This window comes from Octopus sinensis, linkage group LG26 (genome assembly GCF_006345805.1).
Source record: "Octopus sinensis linkage group LG26, ASM634580v1, whole genome shotgun sequence".
Taxonomy (NCBI): Eukaryota; Metazoa; Mollusca; class Cephalopoda; order Octopoda; family Octopodidae; genus Octopus; species Octopus sinensis.
This window is the reverse complement of record NC_043022.1, coordinates 11430563-11455624: the sequence shown is the minus strand read 5'-3', so window position 1 is coordinate 11455624 and position 25062 is coordinate 11430563. Positions and strand designations below refer to the sequence as shown.

General features: G+C 35.6%; 1 protein-coding gene across 3 annotated transcripts in view; it reads right to left on the bottom strand.

The window, feature by feature from the left end:
• Positions 1-25062, bottom strand: part of LOC115224757 (basement membrane-specific heparan sulfate proteoglycan core protein) — a 369665-nt gene that overhangs the window by 130426 nt on the left and 214177 nt on the right. For all 3 annotated transcript variants that reach the window (XM_029795652.2, XM_036513837.1, XM_029795655.2), the window contains 15 exons: positions 24769-24888; positions 24066-24197; positions 19624-19911; positions 17540-17664; positions 16623-16802; positions 13073-13165; positions 11586-11669; positions 10629-10771; positions 9733-9841; positions 8255-8365; positions 6685-6806; positions 4828-4976; positions 3496-3563; positions 1596-1736; positions 252-434 (listed from right to left, as the gene is read on the bottom strand). In XM_029795652.2, the coding sequence (XP_029651512.1) occupies positions 252-434; positions 1596-1736; positions 3496-3563; positions 4828-4976; positions 6685-6806; positions 8255-8365; positions 9733-9841; positions 10629-10771; positions 11586-11669; positions 13073-13165; positions 16623-16802; positions 17540-17664; positions 19624-19911; positions 24066-24197; positions 24769-24888 (2048 nt within the window). The remainder of the gene's footprint in view (positions 1-251; positions 435-1595; positions 1737-3495; positions 3564-4827; positions 4977-6684; positions 6807-8254; positions 8366-9732; positions 9842-10628; positions 10772-11585; positions 11670-13072; positions 13166-16622; positions 16803-17539; positions 17665-19623; positions 19912-24065; positions 24198-24768; positions 24889-25062) is intronic.

Sequence of the window (25062 nt, the reverse complement as noted above, 5' to 3'; positions counted from 1 at the left end):
ATTAAAATCTCAGACATTTCAAAAAATCTAAATCATTTTCTATGTTCACTGAAGGAACAATGTATTTTTAAATTACAATAAAATTTTACAGCTTTTAAATATAAAGTGTATTTTTGGTACCTTTATAATCATTTATTTCATGGTAACACAGGTGGGACAGCTTTTTACAAATTTCAACAAAAGCACATTTTTGTTTCTTACTTGTGAATGCCCTTCCTACTTGTAGCCTGTTTACACAACGATATACATACCTTGTTTCCTAAATACTGGCTGGGTAGTGTCCAATAGTAAACACCTTCAGGTTGACTGTAGAAGTTGCGATATATGAGGTCTTTGTTAGCATTGACACTAAATCCTGTTGTAATCAATGTTGAGGGTGTGTGCATTTCAGATAAGGAGAAACCTGCTCGATCGTTGTTAAATGGATAACCCACCTGCAAAAAAGGTTTTTTGAATTCAAGTTAAACAATTCTTAATCATGATCCTGATACAAAAATTTAAATATTAATAACTTATTCAGAAGAGTAATAGATGTAGTCTTCAAAATGAAGAAACTTAAGACTTGGGCAAAATCAGAAAGAGTTTAGATTTCATCCAATTTACAATGTTTAGTAAAAGTTAAAAGTAATTGTATGTTTATAAAGCACTTAACAGTAATAAAAGACATAACTTTGGTCAAGAAGATAGAACACAGATTTGGTTTAATAAAGCAATATATAAACTATAGGAAAATTAAGCCCTATAACAAGCCATGTACACTCGCCTCCTTATGAGAGCTCAAAATCTCTCGTGGAAGCGTCATCCAACCAAAATGCAAATATATGGGAAACGTCCACCTGTGTCATCTCTTGTGAATGGTAGGAGAGTCCAGTTTGCTGGACATTGTTGTAGAGCTGAAAACGAGGCAATTTCTCCTCTTCTCCTCTGGAAGCCATCTACTCGCAATACCAGAGGGCGCACACTCTCCTACCCTGATGTAATCTCCAGGGATACAGGCATCCAGCAACAGGACCTCCGTAATGTTATGATGGACAGTGAAGTAAATTCCACTGTCCCGACCTCGGTCGAATAATGATGATGATGATATAAAAAAAAAAACATAAATAAAAGCCTTGGAATTTGGGTCCATAATATAATGTTTATTACATTGAGGTATTAAGGAAGTATGAAGTTGAGTCCTGCTGGATCATATTTCTGTTCCCTTTCATATATTCTTCCTCACCAATACTTAGTTTAAATGAAGGAGTATATCAATTGTTTAAACCTATGTTACCAATCAATATATTTAATATAACTCACTAGGATGGCTTGCTAATTACAACATATTTCATTAGAGCTCTTATTTTCTTTCATGTATTTATTTATTTTTTCTTAATAAAGAAGAGAATTTTTTCCAGAATTATTATAGGATCATTAAACAACCTACATGTAGTAATACAATATCTTTGTTTTTGTTCATCAACATTACCTTGAATGTTGATGAATAAAAATGCAAATGAGAAACTCCTCATCTGCATTCCTCAAAGATATTTCAAACATTTATCTCATTTGAATGTAATTATTCTTTTATTCCTTACTGAATTCTCAATACTTACTTGAGTCCTTGTTCTGGAGGTACTTGTACAGAATACAGTTACACCCATACAGAAACAAGAAATGCAACCTTCTGGATTCTGCTTTGCTAGGTAAAAAGAGCCTGGAGCACATTGGTTACAACTCTCACCCTTGGCATTGGCCTGCAGAAGAAAAGGGAAATATTGCTCATAAACTCATATCAATTAGAAAAGGCATTTGACAAACATTCAATCATTTCACTTCACAGCTCTAATTATAATCATTGTCTAAATACAATCATATGGATTTCAGTCTTTGGCATAAACCACAAGTGGGGATGTTAGTCATTCAAATAATAATAATAATAATAATTTATAGGATTGCGGTAACTCCTCCAGAAGGTATACAAAAGCATAAAAAAGAAGAGTGCCATTGTTATCAAGTGAACAATATTTCGGCATCTGGTGAGCCTTCCACTATAAAGAAGGACTTCAGACAAAAATCATGCCTCCTCATCGATATGACTGTCCCAATCGACATAAATGTATCTGTCAAGAAACATCTAGGTAAGATCCCAGGAGAACAATGTCTCAGAGAAATCCAAAAGATTGTACTGACAGGTACTGCCCACATCCTTAGAAAAACTCTATCCATTTAAATGTCTGTGTTGCATTACATGAAGGTATTTCGCTACTTCTCCTTCCCAAGCTTTCAGTCATACTGTAACATCTCTTACTCTTCAATTGCCCCAGGACACTGGGTGTGTCTCGGCAAGTGACTGTAACAAAAATGCAGATTAAAAGTAAATAATAATAACAATAATAATAATAATAATAATGATAATAATAATAATAATGGTTTCAAAGTTTTGGCACAGGGCCAGTATTTTCTAAGGGGAGGAGGTAGTCAATTACACCGACCCCAGTACTTGGCTGGTACTTATTTCATTGATCCTGAAAGACAAAGTTGATCTCAGCAGAATTTGAACTCGGAATGTAGAGAGCTAGAGCTACATTTTATCTTATGTACTAATGGCTCTGTCAGCTCACCGCTTTAAAATAATACTGTAACTGGCTCTGTTAGTTAAACCTTCTCAACACTAAACACAATGTTTAGCTCATGTGAACATACGTTATCTAATCATGAAGGGAAATTTTGTGGGAAGTCTAAATGCCCTCTTTAAAACCATAATTGAGACTTGCAAGAGGGCACTGTCATTAGGTGAATTGAAAATATTTCTTCACCATCGTTTTACATTCACTTTTCCATGCTAGTATGAGTTGGATGAATCTCAGAATCTTTCTCACCATCATATCTTATCAGAATACACAAAGGAAACTATTTTTTAGGACAAGGTTTTTACTGATAGACGCCTTTACTACAAGTACTCCATTGGTGGCAATTATGAGGGTTCCAGTTGATCTGATCAATAGAACAGCCTGCTCGTGAAATTAATGTGCAAGTGGCAGAGCACTCCACGGACATGTGTTCCCTTAATGTAGTTCTCAAGGAGATTCAGCGTGACACAGGATGTGACAAGGTTGGCCCTTTGAAATACAGGTACAACTCATTTTTGCTAGCTGAGTGGACTGGAGCAATGTGAAATAAAGTGACTTGCTCAAGGATACAAGGTAACACTGGGATTCGAACTCACAACCTTGCAATCATGAACAAAATGCCATATCCACTAAGCCACACACGTTCACATCTTTCCTATTTCCAACTACTTTATAACATGGGCTAGGTGCCTTCTATTGTGTTACTGGCACTGGAGGATTGTCTTCAGTGTGACCAAAGAATCCTATTCTTCCTGTATCAATTCCTACATAGAGTTACTGCACTCTTAGATGAGCAGCCTGAATGTGGCTTGTGGAGTCTGTGTGCCTCCTCTTCATTTCTTCCTTTTTGACACAACAAGCCTTGATCAGAACAAAGACTTACCTTGCAGTTACATTTCTCTGTTAACAAATCTGGATCTCTGGAGAAACTTCCTCTCAAATCACATGACTCTGGAATTGAGAAGAAATTTTACTGTTTTCCTCTATAGATATGTTGCATACATACAGACAACTACATTCATATATATATATATATATATATATATATATATATATGTATGTATGTATAATATGAGGGAATATTATTCCAAACTTACAGGGAAAATTCAATTTAGAAATACTAAATCAAATTTCACAAAATATAATATATATATATATATATATAAATTAGAAAAAATATATTTACCAAAAAAAAAATATATATATATATATATATAAATAGATAAATAGATAGATAGATAGATAGATAGATAGATAATAGATAGATATAGGGTAAAGAATTTATATAGATGAGTAATTCCGCATCCCTCTGTCTTGATCGAACGTGCATGAGTTATGTTATCATTTTCAAATTTATAATCTTGGATATCATGCTGATGAAGGAAATGAATTTTAGAATTCTAATCCCGAAACGCATACATGATTAACGAAGGCTGGTTAGTTTCGTTATATTTTCTTCTTTTTGCCTATGTGAGTTACACGTATTACTGTTTGTGGAGATATATTGTAGTAGAAGAATTAGTAGTTTTGACTGCTATTTCTAAATTTTCGGTATGTGGTGAAGCAACTTTTTACTAATCCCTTAATTATGTGTGTGTGTGTGTGTGTGTGTATATATATATATATATACACACACACACATATAAACATACCACCAAACAGCTATATTCACATATACTGCATAAATAAGAGTTTTATAAGTTTTCTCTCTCTCTCTCTCTCACACACACACACACATATACTCACACTGGTGATATTAGTGCACAAGTTCTACAAGACCGTCTTCATAACCGTTTACCCTCTTTTCTTTTTCTGTTGATTTCACATGCATTTCATACATATATACAAATTCACCTTGTAGTATACTGTTTAAAGCCCATTCACTGTATTCAGCTACCTGAGTATGAATTTAAATGCCACTAGATCTACTTCAGAAATTCTATTGTGTCCACAGAGGTTATAACAAATGAGAAAGAGAGAGAAAGAAAATGGAATTCATGAGAAAGAAAGATAAAGAAAACGGAATTCACAACATTCTTTATTAAGCACTATGATCATTTCAAACCATCGTGCATTGGTGTATTTCAGGTGGCAGATGTAGTAATTAATAAACAATCTTGTGAATTCAATTTTCTTTTTCTTTCTCTCCCATGTTATATACACATACATGAAGAAACCATCAGCCAAGTAAAAGTATGGTGTTACTGCAACTTACCATCAAAGCGTCGACAGTAATTGCCTGGTTTGGTTGGATCACCAACATACTCATCGGCGCATTTCTCACACTGTTTACCAACGTGTCCTTCAGGGCAGCCAATACATTGAATGCTACCATCAGGGTTGAGTCTACATTTTTTGGTAAACCTAGAAATTAAATAAAGTATCATTATTATAGACGCTGATAACTACTTCAGTAGGTTACACTACTTTACAGTAAACTTGTAGTCATATATATGTTAGAAATCCTTTGAAAGAGTTTGGAGATCGCTGAACAGAATGATTCGCAGAATTAGTTAAATCCTTTTGTATTCTGAGTCCCAAATCCATCAGGCACCAGTTTACTAAAATATGTAGTTTCTGAGTATTGGGGTGGGGGTGGGGGTAGCGATAATTCCCTCTACCCACATTTGTGGAATTTTGTCTTGTCAATCTTTAAAATTATTGTGATTTTTATATAATTATCTAGTTATTTTGTTTCATTTATATCAAATTTTTAACATGTCTTTATATACATATACTTTATTCTTCATCTCACTCTTATCTAATTTTATCCACTCCTTCACTTTTTGGAACCCTTATATATATATATAACACTGCATGAATCAAAGTACCCTGGTAACAATGATTGGGAAATTGATAGAGTGTTAGATAAATAAACAATCTTATGGTATTTGTTCGGACTCAACTTTGCTTTTCATCCTTCCAGGGTTGACAAAATAAAGTACCAGTCAAATACTGGGGTCAATGTAATTGACTTGCACCACTTCCATCTAAATTGCTGGCCTCAAACCAAAATCAGAAAGAATTATTATTATTATTATCAAGGTGGTGAACTGGTAGAGTCATTATCATGATGGGCAAATTGCTTAGTGACATTTTGTCCATCTTGAATTCCCCCAAGGTTGACTTTGCCTTTTATCCTTTCAGGGGTCAATAAAATAAATACTGGTTGAGCACTGGGGTTGATGTAATTGACTAACCCCTTCCCTCAAAATTTCAGGCTTTGTGCCTATAGTAGAAAGGATTATTATTATTATTATTATTATTATTATTATTAAGGTGGAAAGCTGGCAGAATCATTAGCACACTGAACAAAATGCTTAATAGCATTTCATCTGTCTCTACATTCTGAGTTCAAATTCTTCCACGGTTGACTTTGCCTTTCATCCCTTTCAGGGGTTAATAAAATAAATAACATTTGAGAACTGGGGTCGATGTAATCGACTTACCCCTGCCCATGAGCTTGTTGGCCTTTTGCTAAGCTTTGAAATAATCATTATTATTATTATTATTGATTTCTGACATAGACATCAGGCCTTATATCTGAGTTACTTATGTAGTCAACTATAGCAATCATCAGCCTCTGTACCTATTATTTTATCTCCCCTGGAAGGATGAAAGGCAAATTTTATTTCTGCAGCATTCACAAAATATATAATAATTATTATCATTTAATAGTTGAGAAACATAAGGATAAACTCACTTTATATGACAGAGAATGAGATATATTTTGGAAGTATTTTCTACAGAGAATTACATAATATGCAGGTGGCTGTGAGATTAATAAGTTTACTTGCAATCATATAATTTCAGATTCAATCCCATTGCAGCCAAAACTATCTAATATCGCACCATAACCACAGCATCATAGGAGAAAAAGAAAGGAAGGAAAGACATGTTAGATAATACAACCCTAGACACATTATGTCTGATAATAAATGAGATGGTCATGGCCGGAACATCTTTGATCTTGCTGGATCAAGACTACCCTAGGGATAAACAGCAACATATGAAAATTAGAACATGAAAGGGTTCACTTAATTTATGTGGGTCTAATTAGCAAAATACATACTGGTTAGGTCCGGAGGTAAGAGGACATGGGCAGAGTCGGCATTCAATTCCTCGCAGAGGATCTCCATAATAACTTTCTTCACACCTGTCACAACGGGCACCACCTGTATTCCTTTGACAATCCTGTAAATAACAAAATAGGGGGTGAAAAAGTCAAGTGAAGCAATAAAACTCACGTTAATAAAGTTATATCTTCTTTCCTTTTTCTCTCATTTTGTTCTTACTTCTGGTTCCAACAAAAACACACAAAAATTCTGAAATGGCATTTATTTCAGTAATTTAAAAAAAATTTTACTTGTTGACTGTGGCCATGCTGGAGCATCGCCTTTAGTTGATTGAGCAAATTGACCCCAGGACTTATTCTTTGTAAGCCTAGTACTTATTCTATCAGTCTCTATTGCCAAACCGCTAAGTTACGGGGATGTAAACACACCAGCATTGGTTGTCAAGCGATGTTGGGGGGACAAATACAGACATACAAACATATACACACACATACATATATATATATATATATATACGACGGGCTTCTTTCAGTTTCCGTCTACCAAATCCATTCACAAGGCTTTGGTTGGCCCGAGGCTATAGTAGAAGATACTTGCCCAAGGTGCCATGCAGTGGGACTGAACCCGGAACCATGTGGTTTGTAAGCAAGCTACTTACCACACAGCCACTGTAGCACCTTCTATTAAAAGAGTAAAGATGAACTTTTCTTCACTGTTCCATAACCTTAACCCTTTTGTTAGCAACCCACCTAAGCCTAGTTCTTGTTTTAAGATACACACATCTTGTTTTAAAGTGATCTAAATTAAAATTTTCCATAAGAATTTATGTTCTAAACACCAGCTTAATAATGACAAAATCATTTTAATAAATTCTTTATTATTTTCAAAATTTATTAAAACAAAGCCAGTGTAATTTAACAAAGATATGGTAACAAAAGAGTTAATTATTCAAACTATCAATATTCTACAGTGTAGAAGGCCTTTCTTGTTAACAATTCAACTTTTTTAATAGCCAAGAATTTATAATGTTTAATTCTGTACTGAGATGGGGGAAAAAAATAGATAACAATTAGCAACATCTTGTAGATATGGAAATATGCTATGTCAAAGACAATTATACTTTAATTATTATTTCTGCATTTTGTAATACAATTAGTGAATATTAGTCTCAATAGTTATAGTTCTCCAGTGAGCCAATCACTGTTTCACAACATTCCAGGCAGTGAGAGTACCAAGGAAGAGTTCGTAACTTGATGCAAAACAAATATCTCAAACATATATATCTATTTTAAACTGAGATATCAGTATAAATTAATATGCAAATTTATTTAGATATGTAACAGTGATAACAAGGGAGTTAGTTGTTACTAACTTTGGATGTCATGTAGATTTGATAAAACTGACACTCCATGTCACAGATCAAACTATTTCAGGACAAGACTGAAATAGTATTAAATTAATATGTATTCAACGAGAAAAGGAAATGTATAATGAAGGTAATTAATATAAAAAGAAAACGAACTAGAAAGTCAATAAAAACTAGCGCTAAGAAATGAATCAACTTACAATACATTCTCCTGTAACTGGATCGCAGTCATTGGAAAAGCCATTACAGTTGCAAGGAACACAGCTACCATATTTACCCTGGTTGGTCTTGTAGTATCCTTTAGAACATCTCTGAAATAGAAGAAAATTGATACTGATATCAGAAATAGTACTAGTAACAACCATACTGATAATGGTAGAGGTAGTGATGATATTAATAATGGTAGCAGTCATAATGATAATAGTTATAGGGGTGGCAGTAATAGTATTAGTAACAGTACAAGTAACAAGCATGTTACTTTGGTTCCATATATTTCCATCACAAACACAACCAATTCTCTCAATTTCTTTGATTCCAAGCTGCTTGAGATCACCTCCAGTTTCATGACGTAAATCGTCCCTTTTGAAATGTACCCATGTTTAAGTTCGAGCTGTACATCTTGTTTCCCTCATCTTTGGACTCAGCAAAACATCCAGGATGTGACAGCTGGAGAGGTAGAGGACTGCACCAGCCGACAATTATTTTAGTTAAGCAGACTGGAGCAATATGAAATGAAATGCAACAACCCAAGGATGCAACCAGAGAGTGAACCCATGGTCTCATGATTGTGAATCCAACATTTTAACCACTAAGTGATATGCCCCACCAACTAATGAAGTGACTAGTTATTTTACTAAATTCTTGATTTTTATTACTGAAATATGGTGTGCTGAATATAATAATTATCATTTTCATAAAAGTATTTAAGTGAAAGCATACTATATATATAAATGGCAGAGGGAAATTATGTAGAGTCATAAGAATAAAATTTATATAATTATAAATAGTGCAGTAAACATGCGATATTGAAAAGAGTGTAGAAACACAACATGGCAAACATAGTGTGTTGTAAAGTAAGTTTGATTTTTTCATATATTTTAAACCATTTCAATGTTATTTAAATTAACATGAAAAATATTTATGTCATAGTGTTTTATGGTTGTTTTATGGCAATATTCTTCCTCTACAACTTTTGTTTGTTGTTTTTGATTTATTACCTCCTTTCAGAAATATGAAGATGGAGTGTCAAATAGAAAAAGAAAATGAACAAATTATCTGACAACCCAATATATCTTTACCATTGGTAGTTTACTGTTAGATAGCTGAGACAAGCAGTGTAACTTAGAAATTTCTTTCTGAAGAAGAAACCACATGCAATGGTAGTGGCAAGGTTTGAAATGATAATCTCTTGATCAAAAATCTAGCTGTTACAGTTACAAAGTGCTTTTAATTCACCTGACTTAACACCGCCACATGACCCTTGGGTGACTTTAGCAGACTCCACTCTGTTACAAGCAATCAAGCTAGGATTCTGGAGTGAAAATAACTTTTTTTCTCACCAGTCATTAGAGGCTGTGAAAAAGATCATAATCATGCCTATTTCCCCCACTGAATTAAGCCATAAAAAAACCTCAATTAAAAGTCAAAAGTAGTTAAATAAAATGATAATCTAGATTACCTCACAAGAATGGCCATCATAACCAGTTGGGCAATTACATTCCTCCACAAACACAGCTCGGTCTCCATTACCTTGTTCTCGTGCCATGTGCATTACAATGCCACTTATACTGAAAATATAAATTATATATTACTATATTATGGCAGATTTAACCACAAAGAACACCAACAATAAAAACAGAAACTTGTATAAAAGGTCAAACAGGAAACTTCTATACCAGTGTTAGACATTATCCCCAATTATTCCCAATTATGTTGTTTTTAAGAATCTTCAACAAAATAATTGGTTTACTTTCTTATTTCTTTATTGCCCACAAGGGGCTAAACATAGAGGGGACAAACAAGGATAGACAAAGAGTTTAAGTCAATTACATCGACCCCAGTGCGTAATTGGTACTTAATTTATTGACGCCCGAAAGGATGAAAAGCAAAGTAGACTTGGGCGGAATTTGAACTTAGAACGTAACAGCAGACGAAATACCGCTAAGCATTTTGTCGGGCATGCTAACGTTTCTGCCAGCTCGCCGTCTTAGTTTTGGCTTACTTTCTGTTAATATAAAGTAGCAGAGAGTGAAAGAGAAATAAACAGTCTTACTGAAGAAATACCAGTCTAAAGTAAGAAATATTTTCTCTTGATCAGATAACATAAAATAAAGCTTCTTGCATTGAAACATATCATATTAAATACAGATATATTATCTCCTTTAAAGCATCCCTATTGTCCTCTAGTGTCAACCACACAGCATTTCTCGAAATCTGACTTCATCACTTTTTCACAAATGATATTATTTTTGACCAATATTCAAATATAATGAAATGAAGTGCAGTAATCCACTTACAGAGCTCAACCAAAAATATTAAATAAATAGACAGAAGCTTCGATCAACAGGTACTTACCGGACTTGTGTTTGGCCGCTGTCAATTGTTGCTTTCACAAAGATGCTAGTCAGGTTGGACAAAACCTCCAGGAATTCTTCACGAGTAACAGCATCTGATGCAAAAGAACCAGAACCAGTTCCTGGGTCTTTTCTCCAGGAGCTCTGTTAGAAAAGATATAAAATACAAATTTTATATATATATATATATATAGAGTGAGAGAGAGAGAGAGAGAGAGAGAGAGAGAGAGAGAGAGACAGACAGACAGACAGAGAGGAGAGTCAGAATTTTGGATAATTCTTCCTTAGCACTTTCATTCATTCATTGAACTCATCAAGACAAAGCCAAAATTTTGGTTGCCTTGACAAGTTCAAAAAACAAATGAAAGTGCTAATATATGTCCATACATGTATGCATATGTGGACATATATATGAACACTGTAGAAAGCAATTTATAACACTACTTTCTCTAAAATTCAGCGAGAAATCTTACAATCTCATGCAGTCTTGATTCTGCAATGATCTTTTACATTTTTTTTCCTGGACAATAAGTAGAATGGGAAATCTATCATGGAAAAATTAGCATAAAACAAAGGAATAACACACATACACACACACATATCAGTATTTGTAACATATGCAGATACGCATAGATCAAACATAGAGCAACTACAAACAAACTGGAAAAGAACTCAATTCCAAGGAAGTATAAATAATTAATATGTTGTATTCCCATATGGAAGTTTCATAACCTTCAAATATTTTTCAGGCTACAATGTAGATATTAACACTGTTATCTTTCACAATTGATATATCAGAAACAATATATATGAGAGAGAGAGAGAGAGAGTGTGTGTGTGTGTGTGTGTATGAGTGTGTGAGAGAGAGAGTGAGAGTGTGTGTGTGTATTATGTACATATAAATATTGATAATTTGCCCTGTGTACTTATATATGTATGTAGAAAGCAGAATACAAACCTCAAGCATTGGTACTCTGATTGAGTTTTCACGACCTGGGTTGAGATTCTTTGAAACTCTGTAGAAAATTGTCAAGCCACTACCCTATAATTATAAAATATAAGATGAAGGTATTTTGGATTACCTTAAAAACAAAAAGATATGACAAGAAGAATATTTAACGAAAATAATAATAATAAATGTCTACTTGAGTATTTTCTTGTATATAAATATCATTGTACATCAATATATATATCCTTTTCAGCTCTAGACACAAGGCCCAAAATATTGAGGGAGGGGACTAGTAAAATAAATAGACCCCAATACACAACTGGTAATTAATTTATTGACCCCGAAAGGATGAAAGGCAAAGCCAACCGTAGCAGAATTTGAACTCAGAATGGAAAGACAGATGAAATACTGTTAAGCATTTCGCTAACGCTTCTGTCAGCTCACCACCTTGTACATCAATGCATATCAATATAGTTTTTCTTGTCACTAATATGGCAAGTATGATGAAAGTTATAAGACAAACATTCACCAAGTTATCACCCATATTTGCCATTCATTGAGCTAATCTTTTCTTATCCTTACTGCACAAGCAGTTCTCATTATCAAATTCCCTCATCGCACTCTCTTATATGAAGTATAATGGATCCAACTTGGTTGTTATTTTCCATGTTGATGGTATCTGTAGAAAATTTTCCTGCATGATTATGATCATTTTCCATGTTTACTGAAGTATATTAATTTACTGAAGTATATTAATTTCAGAAAGGGTCGTGGAGAATTTCATATAGGTACTGGGGACAAAGGAAGTGACTGGTAGTGAAGCAAATAGGTACATCTTTTATTTGCCCTAATTTTCAAAAATATTTTCAATTTTTATCCTGTATGCAAATCATTTGGTAATATTTGTGATCGAAATATTGTTTCAACATTCCATATAACATTACTAATGAAATGACACATAAAAATGCACCAACCAATTGTGGCCATTGCCAGCCTCCTGGCTTTCCAGAGCCCAGTTGAACCGTCCAACCCATGCTAGCATGGAAAACAGACGTATGATGATGATGATGATGATGACTATTGTTACTTAATGCTGGATAAGCTTTGGTGACTGCTCCTATTGGATTGTTGATTTTGATGAATGACTGTCCAGTCATGTGGGTGATCTGCTCTTTGAATTGGAATGCAAAGTAGCTGAGAAGCCACCGACATGTACCCTTAATGTATTTCTAAGATAGTATCAACATGACACAAATATAACAAGGCTGGACCTTTGAGTTACCGGTACAATTCATCTGACAGGCTTCTGTATAGTTTCCAACAATCTAAGTCCACTCATAAGGCTTGAGCCAACCCTAGGGTATGGTAAAGGCATTTATCCAAGATGCCGTGCAGCAGGATCAGGGTTATGAAATGAAACTTTTAACCAATCAATCTAACTTGCTTCGACAAAATGTTAAAAATACTCAACAAAAGAAAAGACTTATGAAATTTACCATTAAGATAATATCTGGTTCTTCAATTCTAGATGGGGCTCCATTTCTGTCAAAATACATCTTGTATTGTAAATCACCACCATAACTGGTCAACTGTAAATAAAAAAAAATAATCAATTAATTTAATTAAATATATTAAGATTGAAAAAAAATATATAATACAGAAAAGGTATCGTTATTTTTGCACAATATTAATCTTATTTTGCATTATCTTAGAAACATGTTTACACTTTTGAAGAAGTCTTTATCTTTGAGAAAATTTGTCAGTGAATAGTTATTTAATTGAAAACAAAGTGGCATTTCCATTATTATTAATATTACAACAACAACAACAACAACAACAGCAGCAGCAGCAGCAGCAGCAGCAGCAGCACAACAACAACAACAACAACAACAACAAGAAGAAGAAGAAGAAGAAGAAGAAGAAGAAGAAGAAGAAGAAGAAGAAGAAGAAGAAGAAGAAGAAGAAGAAGAAGAAGACGACGACATATCTCATGAATTAAATGACTAGAAACTGCTTTCAACTAATTTCATATCCAATCATGCTTTCAGATGACTTGTCACGATACTGGGAAAGTGGAAGAGAATGAGAGAAAGGGGAGAAAAGGGAGAGAGAGATTGAGAACGTGAGAGAGAGATTGAGAAAGTAAGAGAGAGAGAGAGAGAGAGAATATATTATATTTCCTAAGCTAACAGCAAAAGCAAGGTTGCTCTAAGCTTTTGACATCTTCAAATGGTAAAATAACATTGAAAGAGTTAACAGTGTTATGTTAGAAACTACAATATAAAAAAAGTTTCCAAATTACATGATTAACACAAACACACACACACACATACACATATAGTAAAGTATACCAAGTATCAAAGATGTATCAACCATAATGTATAGTGTACATACATTTATAGGTTATACACTTGAGGGGTTTTCCATTTTCATTCTCATACCACATTTCATTTACTTGCATACATTTTCACAAAAACACAAGCAGAAATTACGGAGATGTACTCGCATAACAAGTGATTTTATCTGAGATCGTGTGCTGGAACGAAAACAATTGCAGCGTGGAAGGTGTTTGTAAGCCATTTAAGAAACACACAAAAGCCGTTCGATTCACTTTAACATTTAAGTTTAATTTGTCAAAATATTTTCGTTGCTTTGAGACCGCGACTTGTTCACTGACAAAAATCCAGATGCAGCACAGATTTTTGTCAGTGAACAAATAACTACAGAGGTATCAAGCTCAAATAACTACAGAGGTATCAAGCTGTTGGACCAGGTGATGAAGGTTACGGAGAGGGTCATAGCCCAACTAATTAGAGAGAGAGTTAGTTTAGATGAGATGCAGTTTGGGTTTGTGCCAGGAAAAAGTACTACTGATGCTATATTCCTGGTAAGGCAGCTGCAGGAGAAATACCTAGCCAAAGATAAGCCCCTGTACCTGGCTTTTGTTGACATGGAGAAAGCCTTCGACAGGGTCCCCCGATCCCTTATCTGGTGGGCAATGAGAAAACTAGGGATAGATGAATGGTTAGTGAGAGCTGTGCGGGTCATGTATAGGGACGCCGCTAGTAGGGTGAGGGTTGGAAATGAGTACAGTGAAGAATTCCGGGTAGAGGTAGGGGTCCACCAAGGCTCAGTACTCAGCCCCCTCCTATTTATCATAGTCCTCCAGGCAATAACGGAGGAATTCAAGACAGGATGCCCTTGGGAGCTCCTCTATGCTGATGACCTTGCTCTAATTGCTGAGTCGCTATCAGAACTGGAGGAGAAGTTTCAGGTGTGGAAACAAGGATTAGAATTGAAGGGCCTCAGAGTCAATCTAGCTAAAACCAAAGTCGTAATCAGTAGGAAGGTAGACAAATCACAAACACCTTCAGGTAGATGGCCCTGCTCGATCTGTAGAAAAGGCGTAGGTAGAAACTCTATAAGATGCACCAAGTGTAAGCTATGGACACATAAGAGATGCAGCAATGTCAAAGGAAGGCTAACTAGGAAGATGGTTTTTGTATGTGGCAGATGCTCAGGAACAATAAACACTGAAAATGCTCTGAGACCAACTTCCGTCACTTTCCAGGGAGAAAAACTAGAAATAGTTGATAGTTTCCGTTACCTAGGTGACCAAGTCAGCAGCGGGGGCGAGTGTGCTGAAAGTGTAACTGCTAGAGTAAGAATAGCTTGGGCAAAGTTCAGAGAGCTCTTACCTCTGCTGGTGACAAAAGGCCTCTCGCACAGAGTGAAAGGCAGACTGTATGATGCGTGTGTACGAACAGCCATGCTACATGGCAGTGAAACATGGGCCGTGACTGCTGAGGATATGCGTAAGCTCGCTAGAAATGAAGCCAGTATGCTCCGATGGATGTGTAATGCCAGTACTCACACTCGGCAGAGTGTAAGTACCTTGAGAGAAAAGCTGGACCTAAGAAGCATCAGTTGTGGTGTGCAAGAGAGACGTTTGCGCTGGTATGGTCATGTGGCGAGAATGGATGAAGATAGTTGTGTGAAAAAGTGCCACACCCTAGCGGTTGAGGGAACCTGTGGAAGAGGCAGACCCAGGAAAACCTGGGACGAGGTGGTGAAGCACGACCTTCGAACTTTAGGTCTCACTGAGGAAATGACTAGAGACCGAGACCTCTGGAAGTGTGCTGTGCGCGAGAAGACCCGGCAGGACAAGTGAGTCCACAACCCGTGGCCTTCTACATGGGATGGAGCCAGCCTACGTATGCATACCTTCCCTTCTTGGGACACAAAACTCTACTTATGAAGACGTGTTGAGGCAAGTGAGGATCAGAATCGAAATCGATCAATGGAAATTGCGGATGTGCTACCAGTGCCGGTGGCATGTCGAAACTCTGCTTGTGAAGACCCATTGAGGCAAGTGAGGATCAGAATCGAAATCGATCAATGGAAATTGCAGATGTGTTACCAGTGCCGGTGGCATGTAAGAGAACTTTCCGTTTCGCGACCGTTGCCAGCACCGCCCCGTTTCGTGTCCGTTGCCAGCCTCGCCTGGCCCTCGTGCCGGTGGCACATAAAAAGCACCATCCGTTCGTGGCCGTTTGCCAGCTCTGTCTGGCACCAGTGCGGGTGGCACGTAAAAAGCACCCACTACACTCACGGAGTGGTTGGCGTTAGGAAGGGCATCCAGCCGTAGAAACACTGCCAGATTTGACTGGGCCTGATGAAGCCTTCTGGCTTTACAGACCCCAGTAGAACCGTCCAACCCATGCTAGCATGGAAAACGGACGCTAAATGATGATGATGATGAACAGGTCGCGGTCTTAAAGCGACGAAAATATTTTGACAAATTAAACTTAAATGTTGAAGTGAATCAAATGGCTTTTGTGTGTTTCTTAAATGGCTTACAAACACCTTCCACGCTACAAGCAGAAATATACACTTAAATATATATGCAGTGATGCTACTTTCTCCTTTCTTATTTTTAATCAGAAAAGTTCAGCTTCATCACAATAAGAAATTTCTATAAATGAAAGAATTAATTTACTGAAAGAACAAAGAGATGCACAAGAATGAAATCTTAAAACTGCTTACCTTATTTCCCAAATACTGACGGGGAAGGCTGAAGTAGTAGACACCAGATGGAATAATGCGGTTGCCTGGAATGCTAAATTCTCGCTTGCTGACATCATAAGAAACCAATGAATCGCTAACATCTTCTGGGATTGTGTCTCCACGACGCCTCACAAGCTTCAAATTGCTACCCATGGTGATCTGAATATAGATTTAAGATAAATAATAAATAAATATATTCTATGCCTAATACAACAAGTTAGGGAAGAAGAAATATTTTATTTTACATCAATGATTTTAAAGATTTCACAATAGCAACATGGTGTTTCCTAGTTTTGAGATGATGATGATGATGTACGTTTCTAACATAAGTCTAACAGCAAAGTAATGTAAAATATGAAGTGGATTTGAACTCACAAATTGCAAGATTTATAGTTCAATACCATATCATTTTAGCTTTTTCATATTCTCAAAAGTTAAATTAAGACCCACTAACTTAATCACTCATTTAATCTTAGCTGACTATTAGGAGATTAGGAGATCAATAGGAGATTATACTTAAAATTAGATGGCCCGAACACATAAGCAATATGGAGCTATGGCAAAGAACAAATCAAGTTTCGATTAGGGAGCAAATATTTAAGAAAAAGTGGAAGTGGATTGGTAGAACAATTAGAAAAGACACACCAAATGTAGTGAAAAGTGCTTTACAGTGAAAACTGGATGGATATAGAAGGAGAGGTAGGCCTAAGAACTCGCGGTGGAGATCAACACAAAAGGAACTAGAGAAAGGGGGACATTCATGGCAGAGTATAAATACAGAAGCCAAAAATTATGTGACATGGAATTCAACTATAAGTGGCCTATACTCCGCATTGGAGGGTGGAGTTAAAGGCATAAAGAAAGAAGGAGATTATACTGATGTTGCACAAACTTACCCAGACTTTCTTCAGGTTGCTGCTGTTGCAACGAATTGATCGCTTGAAGCAGAAGCAACTCATACATTCCTCTCTGGAAACGGCAATGTCATTGAAGAGTGGTGGAAGACAAACGCCTTTCTGTCCTGAAAATGGGGGAGAAAATAGAGTAACATTAGAAAAGATGAATAAAAGAACAGTGATAAAGAACGTCTAACCAATGGTATTTGATATGTAACAGTTGAGAGACATCGAAGTAGACAGAGGAAATTGATTATGTTGAATGTGGATGACACTTGTTTAATACTTTCACAAAATGCAGGAGTGGCTGAGGGGTAAGTAGCTTGCTTACCAACCACATGGTTCCGGGTCCAGTCCCACTGCATGGCACCTTGGGCACGTGTCTTCAACTATAGCCTCGGGATGACCAAAGCCTTGTGAGTGTATTTGGTAGATGGAAATTGAAAGCCTGTCATATATATGTATATGTATATATATGTGTGTGTGTTTGTCCCCCCAACATCGCTTGACAACTGATGCTGGTGTGTTTACATCCCTGTAACTTAGCAGGTCGGCAAAAGAGACCGACAGAATAAGTACAAGGCTTATAAAGAATAAGTCCTGGGGTCGATTTGCTCGATTGAAGGTGGTGCTCCAGCATGACCACAGTCAAGTGACTGAAACAAGTAAAATTGTAAAAGAGTATATTACCAAATTTCATCTTGCTAATCTTAATTGTAAAATGAAACCTGATTAAATACATAACAGGCGCAGGAGTGGCTGTGTGGTAAGTAGCTTGCTAACCAACCACATGGTTCTGGGTTCAGTCCCACTGCGTGGCACCTTGGGCAACTGTCTTCTACTATAACCTCGGGCCGACCAAAGCCTTGTGAGTGGATTTGGTAGACGGAAACTGAAAGAAGCCCGTCGTATATATATATATGTATGTGTGTGTGTTTGTGTGTCTGTGTTTGTCACCCTAGCATTGCTTGACAACCGATGCTGGTGTGTTTACGTCCCCGTCACTTAGCGGTTCGGCAAAAGAGACCGATAGAATAAGTACTGGGCTTACAAAGAATAAGTCCCGGGGTCGATTTGCTCGACTAAAAGGCGGTACTCCAGCATGGCCGCAGTCAAATGACTGAAACAAGTTAAAAAAAAAAAAGTCCACTGTTGATCTGTGTGTGTGTGTGTACATATACACCTGTTACCTAACATCCTTGTCAGTGGTCAGTTCACCTTACACATGACCAAAAGAGATGGACAATATACTGCTGAAGAATAAAAATAATTAGATATGAAATCCATTGGAGAGAAACATCTTCACACAAACCACAGCCATCTGAAGAATGCTTATTTAGCAACAAATTTAGTCATTGTGTGTGTATATATATATATATATAATATGAGGGAATATTATTCCAAACTTACAGGGAAAATTCAATTTAGAAATACTAAATAAAATTTCACAAAATATAATATATATAAATTAGAAAAAATGGTAGTTTTTTCTAATTTATATATGTGTGTGTGTGTGTGTATACATACACACACACATACATACATATTTATATCCACTATCTGTATGTGCATATATTATGTATATTATATATATTTCATCATCATTGTTGGAACATTCATTTTTCCATGCTTACATGGGTCAGACAAAATTCACTAAGGCAGATTTTCTACCATGATATGTCCTTCAGTCATTAACCCTCATCTATTTCTAAGTAAGGTAATATTTTCCCATGATTGGACATGTTTTCATAGATTATTGGAAAGAGAGAAACATGAAATTCAGAATACTAGCAATTTAGAGCCTCTTTAAGTTCTGAGTTTGTTCAAGTCTTGCCATGAAAAGAAATGTTAGCATGCCGGGCAAAATGCTTAGTAGTATTTTGTCTGTCTTTACGTCCTGAGTTCAAATTCCGCCGAGGTCGACTTTGCCTTTCATCCTTTCAGGGTTGATAAATTGTGCGCGTGTGTGTGTGTGTTTTTGTGTATGTGTATGTGTGTGTATGTATGTATATATAGTTAATACACACACACACACATGCTACATACACTCTCTTTTGAAGCAACGATAACACAAAAATACTTACTCCTGACCACAATAATAGCATCAGGTAAGGCAAAAATGCTTCCTCTGTTGTTCATAGCTTCACATGTGTATGCTCCAGCATCTTCAAGCCTTGCATCAGAGATTGTTAAAATACCATGACCATTATGACTTGTTGTGACCACTCGACTTCCTTTGGGAATGTTGCCCCAGTTTAGACGCCATATGATGAGAGGTACTGGAACTCCAACAGCTTTGCAGACAATTGTGAATGTTCCACCAATTTCAACTTCAATGTCCTTAATTGGAGGAGAAACAATCACTGGAGGACCTGTTAGAATAAAACACAAAAAAAAGATGTGCTTCAGAACTTGATTAAGTCTGGTGAAATGTATAACTTTTGTTGTGTGTGGGGAGAGTCATTCTCTTCTAGTGCCTTATTATTTAACACACTCACCGGTAAAATTTCCACTTATTTCTTATTTTTAATTTCTAAAATTTTCGTTGCGTGTTGCAACCTTTTCAATAGTCTTGACTGAAAAGGTTGCAACATGCAATGAAAATTTTAGAAAATAAAAATAAGTGGAAATTTTACCGGTGAGTGTGTTAAATAAGAAGGCACTAAAAGAGAATGACTCTCCCCAGACACAACAGAATATGCTTCAACACATGAACTCATATAAAGAATCTTGCAAACCAAATCCAAAAACGAAATGTATAACTTTTGTTTCTTATATTACCAAACATTCTCACAACTGTTTCTATCCAGAATTTATTATGATCTAATATTGTTATCTTTTGGCTCAAAAAGATAAATTTTGACATAGAATCAACTCAGTTTCTATTTTTATTAAACTTCCTTCCAATCATAAAGACTGTATAATGGAACACTAGCTAAGATTACATCTTCAGATTTGAGATCCACCCACAGAATACCTTATCATCCTTATTTTATAAGAATATTTTGTGGAAAACCATTTTTAGCATGTTTCATCATACACTTACTGAAAGATATTTTGAAGTGATTTTGTAGGGGAACATGTAAATACAATCTTGTGACAGTTTATAAGAAAGTATGAAACCATAAACGTATCGTATATACAAGTGCCATGTATCATTAATCAGTCGAGCATTATTGCAGTGTTTAGTTACAACTCTCTAGCTTCTGAAGTTGTTCAAATCTTGCCATGATCAACTTTATTTATCCGCCTCATGAAAGTTAAAAGTAAAGTACCATTAAAGTAAATCTAACTGATTCCAACTTTCACCACTAATTTGAGGCTTGTACCAATGTTAGAAATCAATATTAATTGATAACGAGAATGTTAGGGATGTTTGAAACAATTAACCCTTTAGCATTTAAACTGACCAAACCTGGCTAAAATATTCCACCTGTTTTATATTCAAACTAGCACTATGACCCAGCATCACCGGGTCATAGTGCTAGTGCATGCATATACAGCTGTGTGCGTGCACACATACACGCGAGTACTGTCCAAATCTCCGACTAATCACATAAAGCTTGCTGGCATTTAATTGGCACTAGCAGAATTGCCCGGCGTTGCTCGGGGCTGAATTGCTTGAAAGTACTGTTAATGATTGCACTGAATTATGATGATTATTCAGGCAAATATTGATATAAGTTTACGGTGGGAGATAAGGACTTAACGATAAAACGTGTGCCATTGCATTGTTTTGGGGGTGTAAGAGTTAGCACTTCCTTCTCTAAGCTTGGATTTGATTTTGAATCCAAGCTTGACGACCGATGATTCTTGGATTTGATTTTGAATCCAAGCTTAGAGAAGGAAGTGCTAACTCTTACAGGGGAACCAAATTTCTGATGAGCATTATAGGGGCACCAACTTTAAGTTTGAGAAAGTGTGGTGGTAGTCCGGGGTGCTCAAAGGAATTGAGTACCTCTATTGGATAGTTGATGACGTCCTCTGGGTCAGGAGTTGTATCGATAGACTGATATACATAGACTTCCCCAGGAATGAGTTTTAGCATTTCATCATTAATATGTTGAACAGTTTTATTCCTCGGGGCCAGTATAGCCTTTTTGCCAATCCAATCCATATTCTGATAATTAGCTTGTAGATCTGGGAACACTGCATCTCTGAGATCAGAAGGCGTCTTAACAATGGTACAAATGGAATCGATGGCAATATTACCATTTTCATCCCCTGGTATTTTGCCTTCGCCAAGTGCAAGGAGGGTGTGAGGAAATGCTGCTGATATGATATTACGTCGCATATGAGCACGCATATTGGTGTGAAGTTTGAGAGTTACTTCCCTTTATTTAAAAAATTATGCATTAAAATGGAAAAAAATGATGGTAAATTATTTGTAAATTCATAGACTCATCGTAGACGCGCGCTAATACCCAGAAGGGCTCGATATGAATCACGACTATAAGATACCCGGTTTTGGTTAAACTGCATTGCAAAATGTGGGAGTAGTTAGGAATCTAAATCGGAGTAGACAGACACACAACCTTTCTTTTATATATAAATATTTTCGTCCTAAAAAACTTTGTATGGATTGAATGGTTACCTCTATGGAAATATATACACACACATTATACATACATGTGTGTATAGATGAATATATAAATACATTTAAATATCTATATACACTTTTGGGCGATCTTTCTTTTTCTTAGAGATAACTTTAGATCTTATATTCGTCCTAAAAAACTTCGTATGGAGTGAAAGGTTACCTCTATGGAAATATATACACACACATTATACATACATCTGTGTATAGATGAATATATAAATACATTTAAATATCTATATACACTTTTGGGCGATCTTTCTTTTTCTTAGAGATAACTTTAGATCTTATTTTCGTCCTAAAAAACTTTGTATGGAGTGAATGGTTACCTCTATGGAAATATATACACGCACATTATACATACATGTGTGTATAGATGAATATATAAATACATTTAAATATCTATATACACTTTTGGGCGATCTTTCTTTTTCTTAGAGATAACTTTAGATCTTATATTCGTCCTAAAAAACTTTGTATGGAGTGAAAGGTTACCTCTATGGAAATATATACACACACATTATACATACATCTGTGTACAGATGAATATATAAATACATTTAAATATCTATATACACTTTTGGGCGATCTTTCTTTTTCTTAGAGATAACTTTAGATCTTATTTTCGTCCTAAAAGACTTTGTATGGAGTGAATGGTTACCTCTATGGAAATATATACACACACGTTATACATACATGTGTGCATAGATGAATATATAAATACATTTAAATATCTATATACACTTTTGGGCGATCTTTCTGCTACTTGTATATACTTTAGATCTTATATTCGTCCTAAAGAACTTTGTATGGAGTGAAAGGTTACCGCTATGGAAATATATACACACACATTATACATACATCTGTGTATAGATGAATATATAAATACATTTAAATATCTATATACACTTTTGGGCGATCTTTCTGCTACTTGGATATAGGTCTTATATTCGTCGTAAAAAACTTTCCTGTCACACACTCACGCACACACACACACGCACACACACACGTTAGCTTACAATTTTATTTATATATTTGCGTGTCTATGTGTGTAAAGCGGAAGTGGCAATGTAGAGTGAAAGAGTCACTCACTACAGAAAGTGAATTACTTTCACTTTATTCGTTGCCCACTGTGTGTGTGCGTTTGCGTGTGCTGTATCCCACACTAAGAGAAACATTTGACTCATACACCACAATGTGAGTTTTCTCTAAATTTTGCTTAATTGGGGTTGAAATTTTAAAAAGTGGACCTGGCACGACCCGATGCATTCTACTCTTAAAAATGCTAGGTAAATTGTAATTGAAGAAATCCTATATTGTAGATTTCTATAAGATACAAAGGGAGGCAGATAAAATCTGCCTTTTATAATAAGAGATATCAAGTTTCAGGCATTTTGATTGGGTTTTGGATAGAAAATTCACAAAAAAGTCACTTCTATTGACTTTTTAATGGCTTTGCAGGGTGACTGGGGAAATGTAAATATGTGCACGACCATCTTTGGATGGTTTTGAATGACCATAGAAAGTGCGAGCCCTCTAACTGAAAAATTGTGGATTTGTATAAAGGACACACATGCAAACATTTTGCCATTTATATATATAGAGATTAACTGGATCTGGCCTCTCACAGCAACCCTATAATATCATTCTAAAAATTAATGGCTACCTTATCAAAATCTTCAAACTATGAGATAATGCATGATTAATTCAAAACAATGTGAATAAATAAGTACTAAATTTTGAGAGAGTAATTTGAATGCTAAAGGGTTAAACAATAATACAAGACCCAACAGCCTACTGCCACTCCACACACTTCTATGTTCAAATCCATTTAAAGTTATCGTTTCATTTCATAAAATACAGATAATCTGGTAGTATATTGAAATTGACTTAATTTCATTTGTTCCTATTTGAAAGAAATCTACTTACTGCAGCCAATTTCATCAGAACGATCCAAGCAGTCGTTTTCACCATCACATTGGTAGCTGGATGGAATACACTGGTTTCTGGCAATACATTTGAATTCATCCATATCGCAGGTAGATCCTGGAGGACCAGTTGCTGTAATTGATCACATTTAAGAATTCATATTAATTACTACACTCTATAATTATGAGAAACTGAATGCAATTGACCTGATAAAGTGACTGGAAATAAAGCCTACAAAAAGTTTGCAAAACAGAATGAATTGTTTTGCTCTTAACAAGAGTAAAAGCTAATGTTTTACAAAGGAAGTGAGATGAGCCGTTTACTAGATATGCTGAATAAACAGATTGGAAATAAAGAAGGATAGAAAACGAAAAGACATTATCTGTGTGTGTGTGTGTGTGTGTGTGTGTGTGTGTGTGTGTGTGAGAGAGAGAGAGAGACAGAGGGAGGTCTAACTGGTTGCGTGTGTATAAAGAGAATGAAATTTGAACAAAACGGTGAACAAATATTATTCTATACTATACTATAATGTTGCTATTACATAAATAAATGGCTAAATTTATGAAAAGAAAAATAACTTTTAACTCATTTTGAATGAATTGTTGAGAAAACATAAATCTAAAGATTGAAATTAATTAAAATCAAAGAATCAGAGTAATTTCATTTACAAAATACATAGAATAAGAGTAAAAGTTAAACTTACGGCAATTTTCTTCATCAGAACCATCTCCACAATCATTGTCTCCATCACAACGCCAGATTTTCATAGCACAATGACCATTTCGACATTTAAATTCATTGGGTTCACATGGAAGTGGCTGACCTGGATAATATACAGAGAATATTTTGTTACATCAGATTGTTCCAAATATTTCACTCAAATGACACTGGTTAGCTCATGATAATAGTAGAAGACACTTGCTCACACAGCCATACAACGCGAACAGACCTCAAACCATATGTCTGTGCAGTGTGCATCTTAAGCACATATCCATGC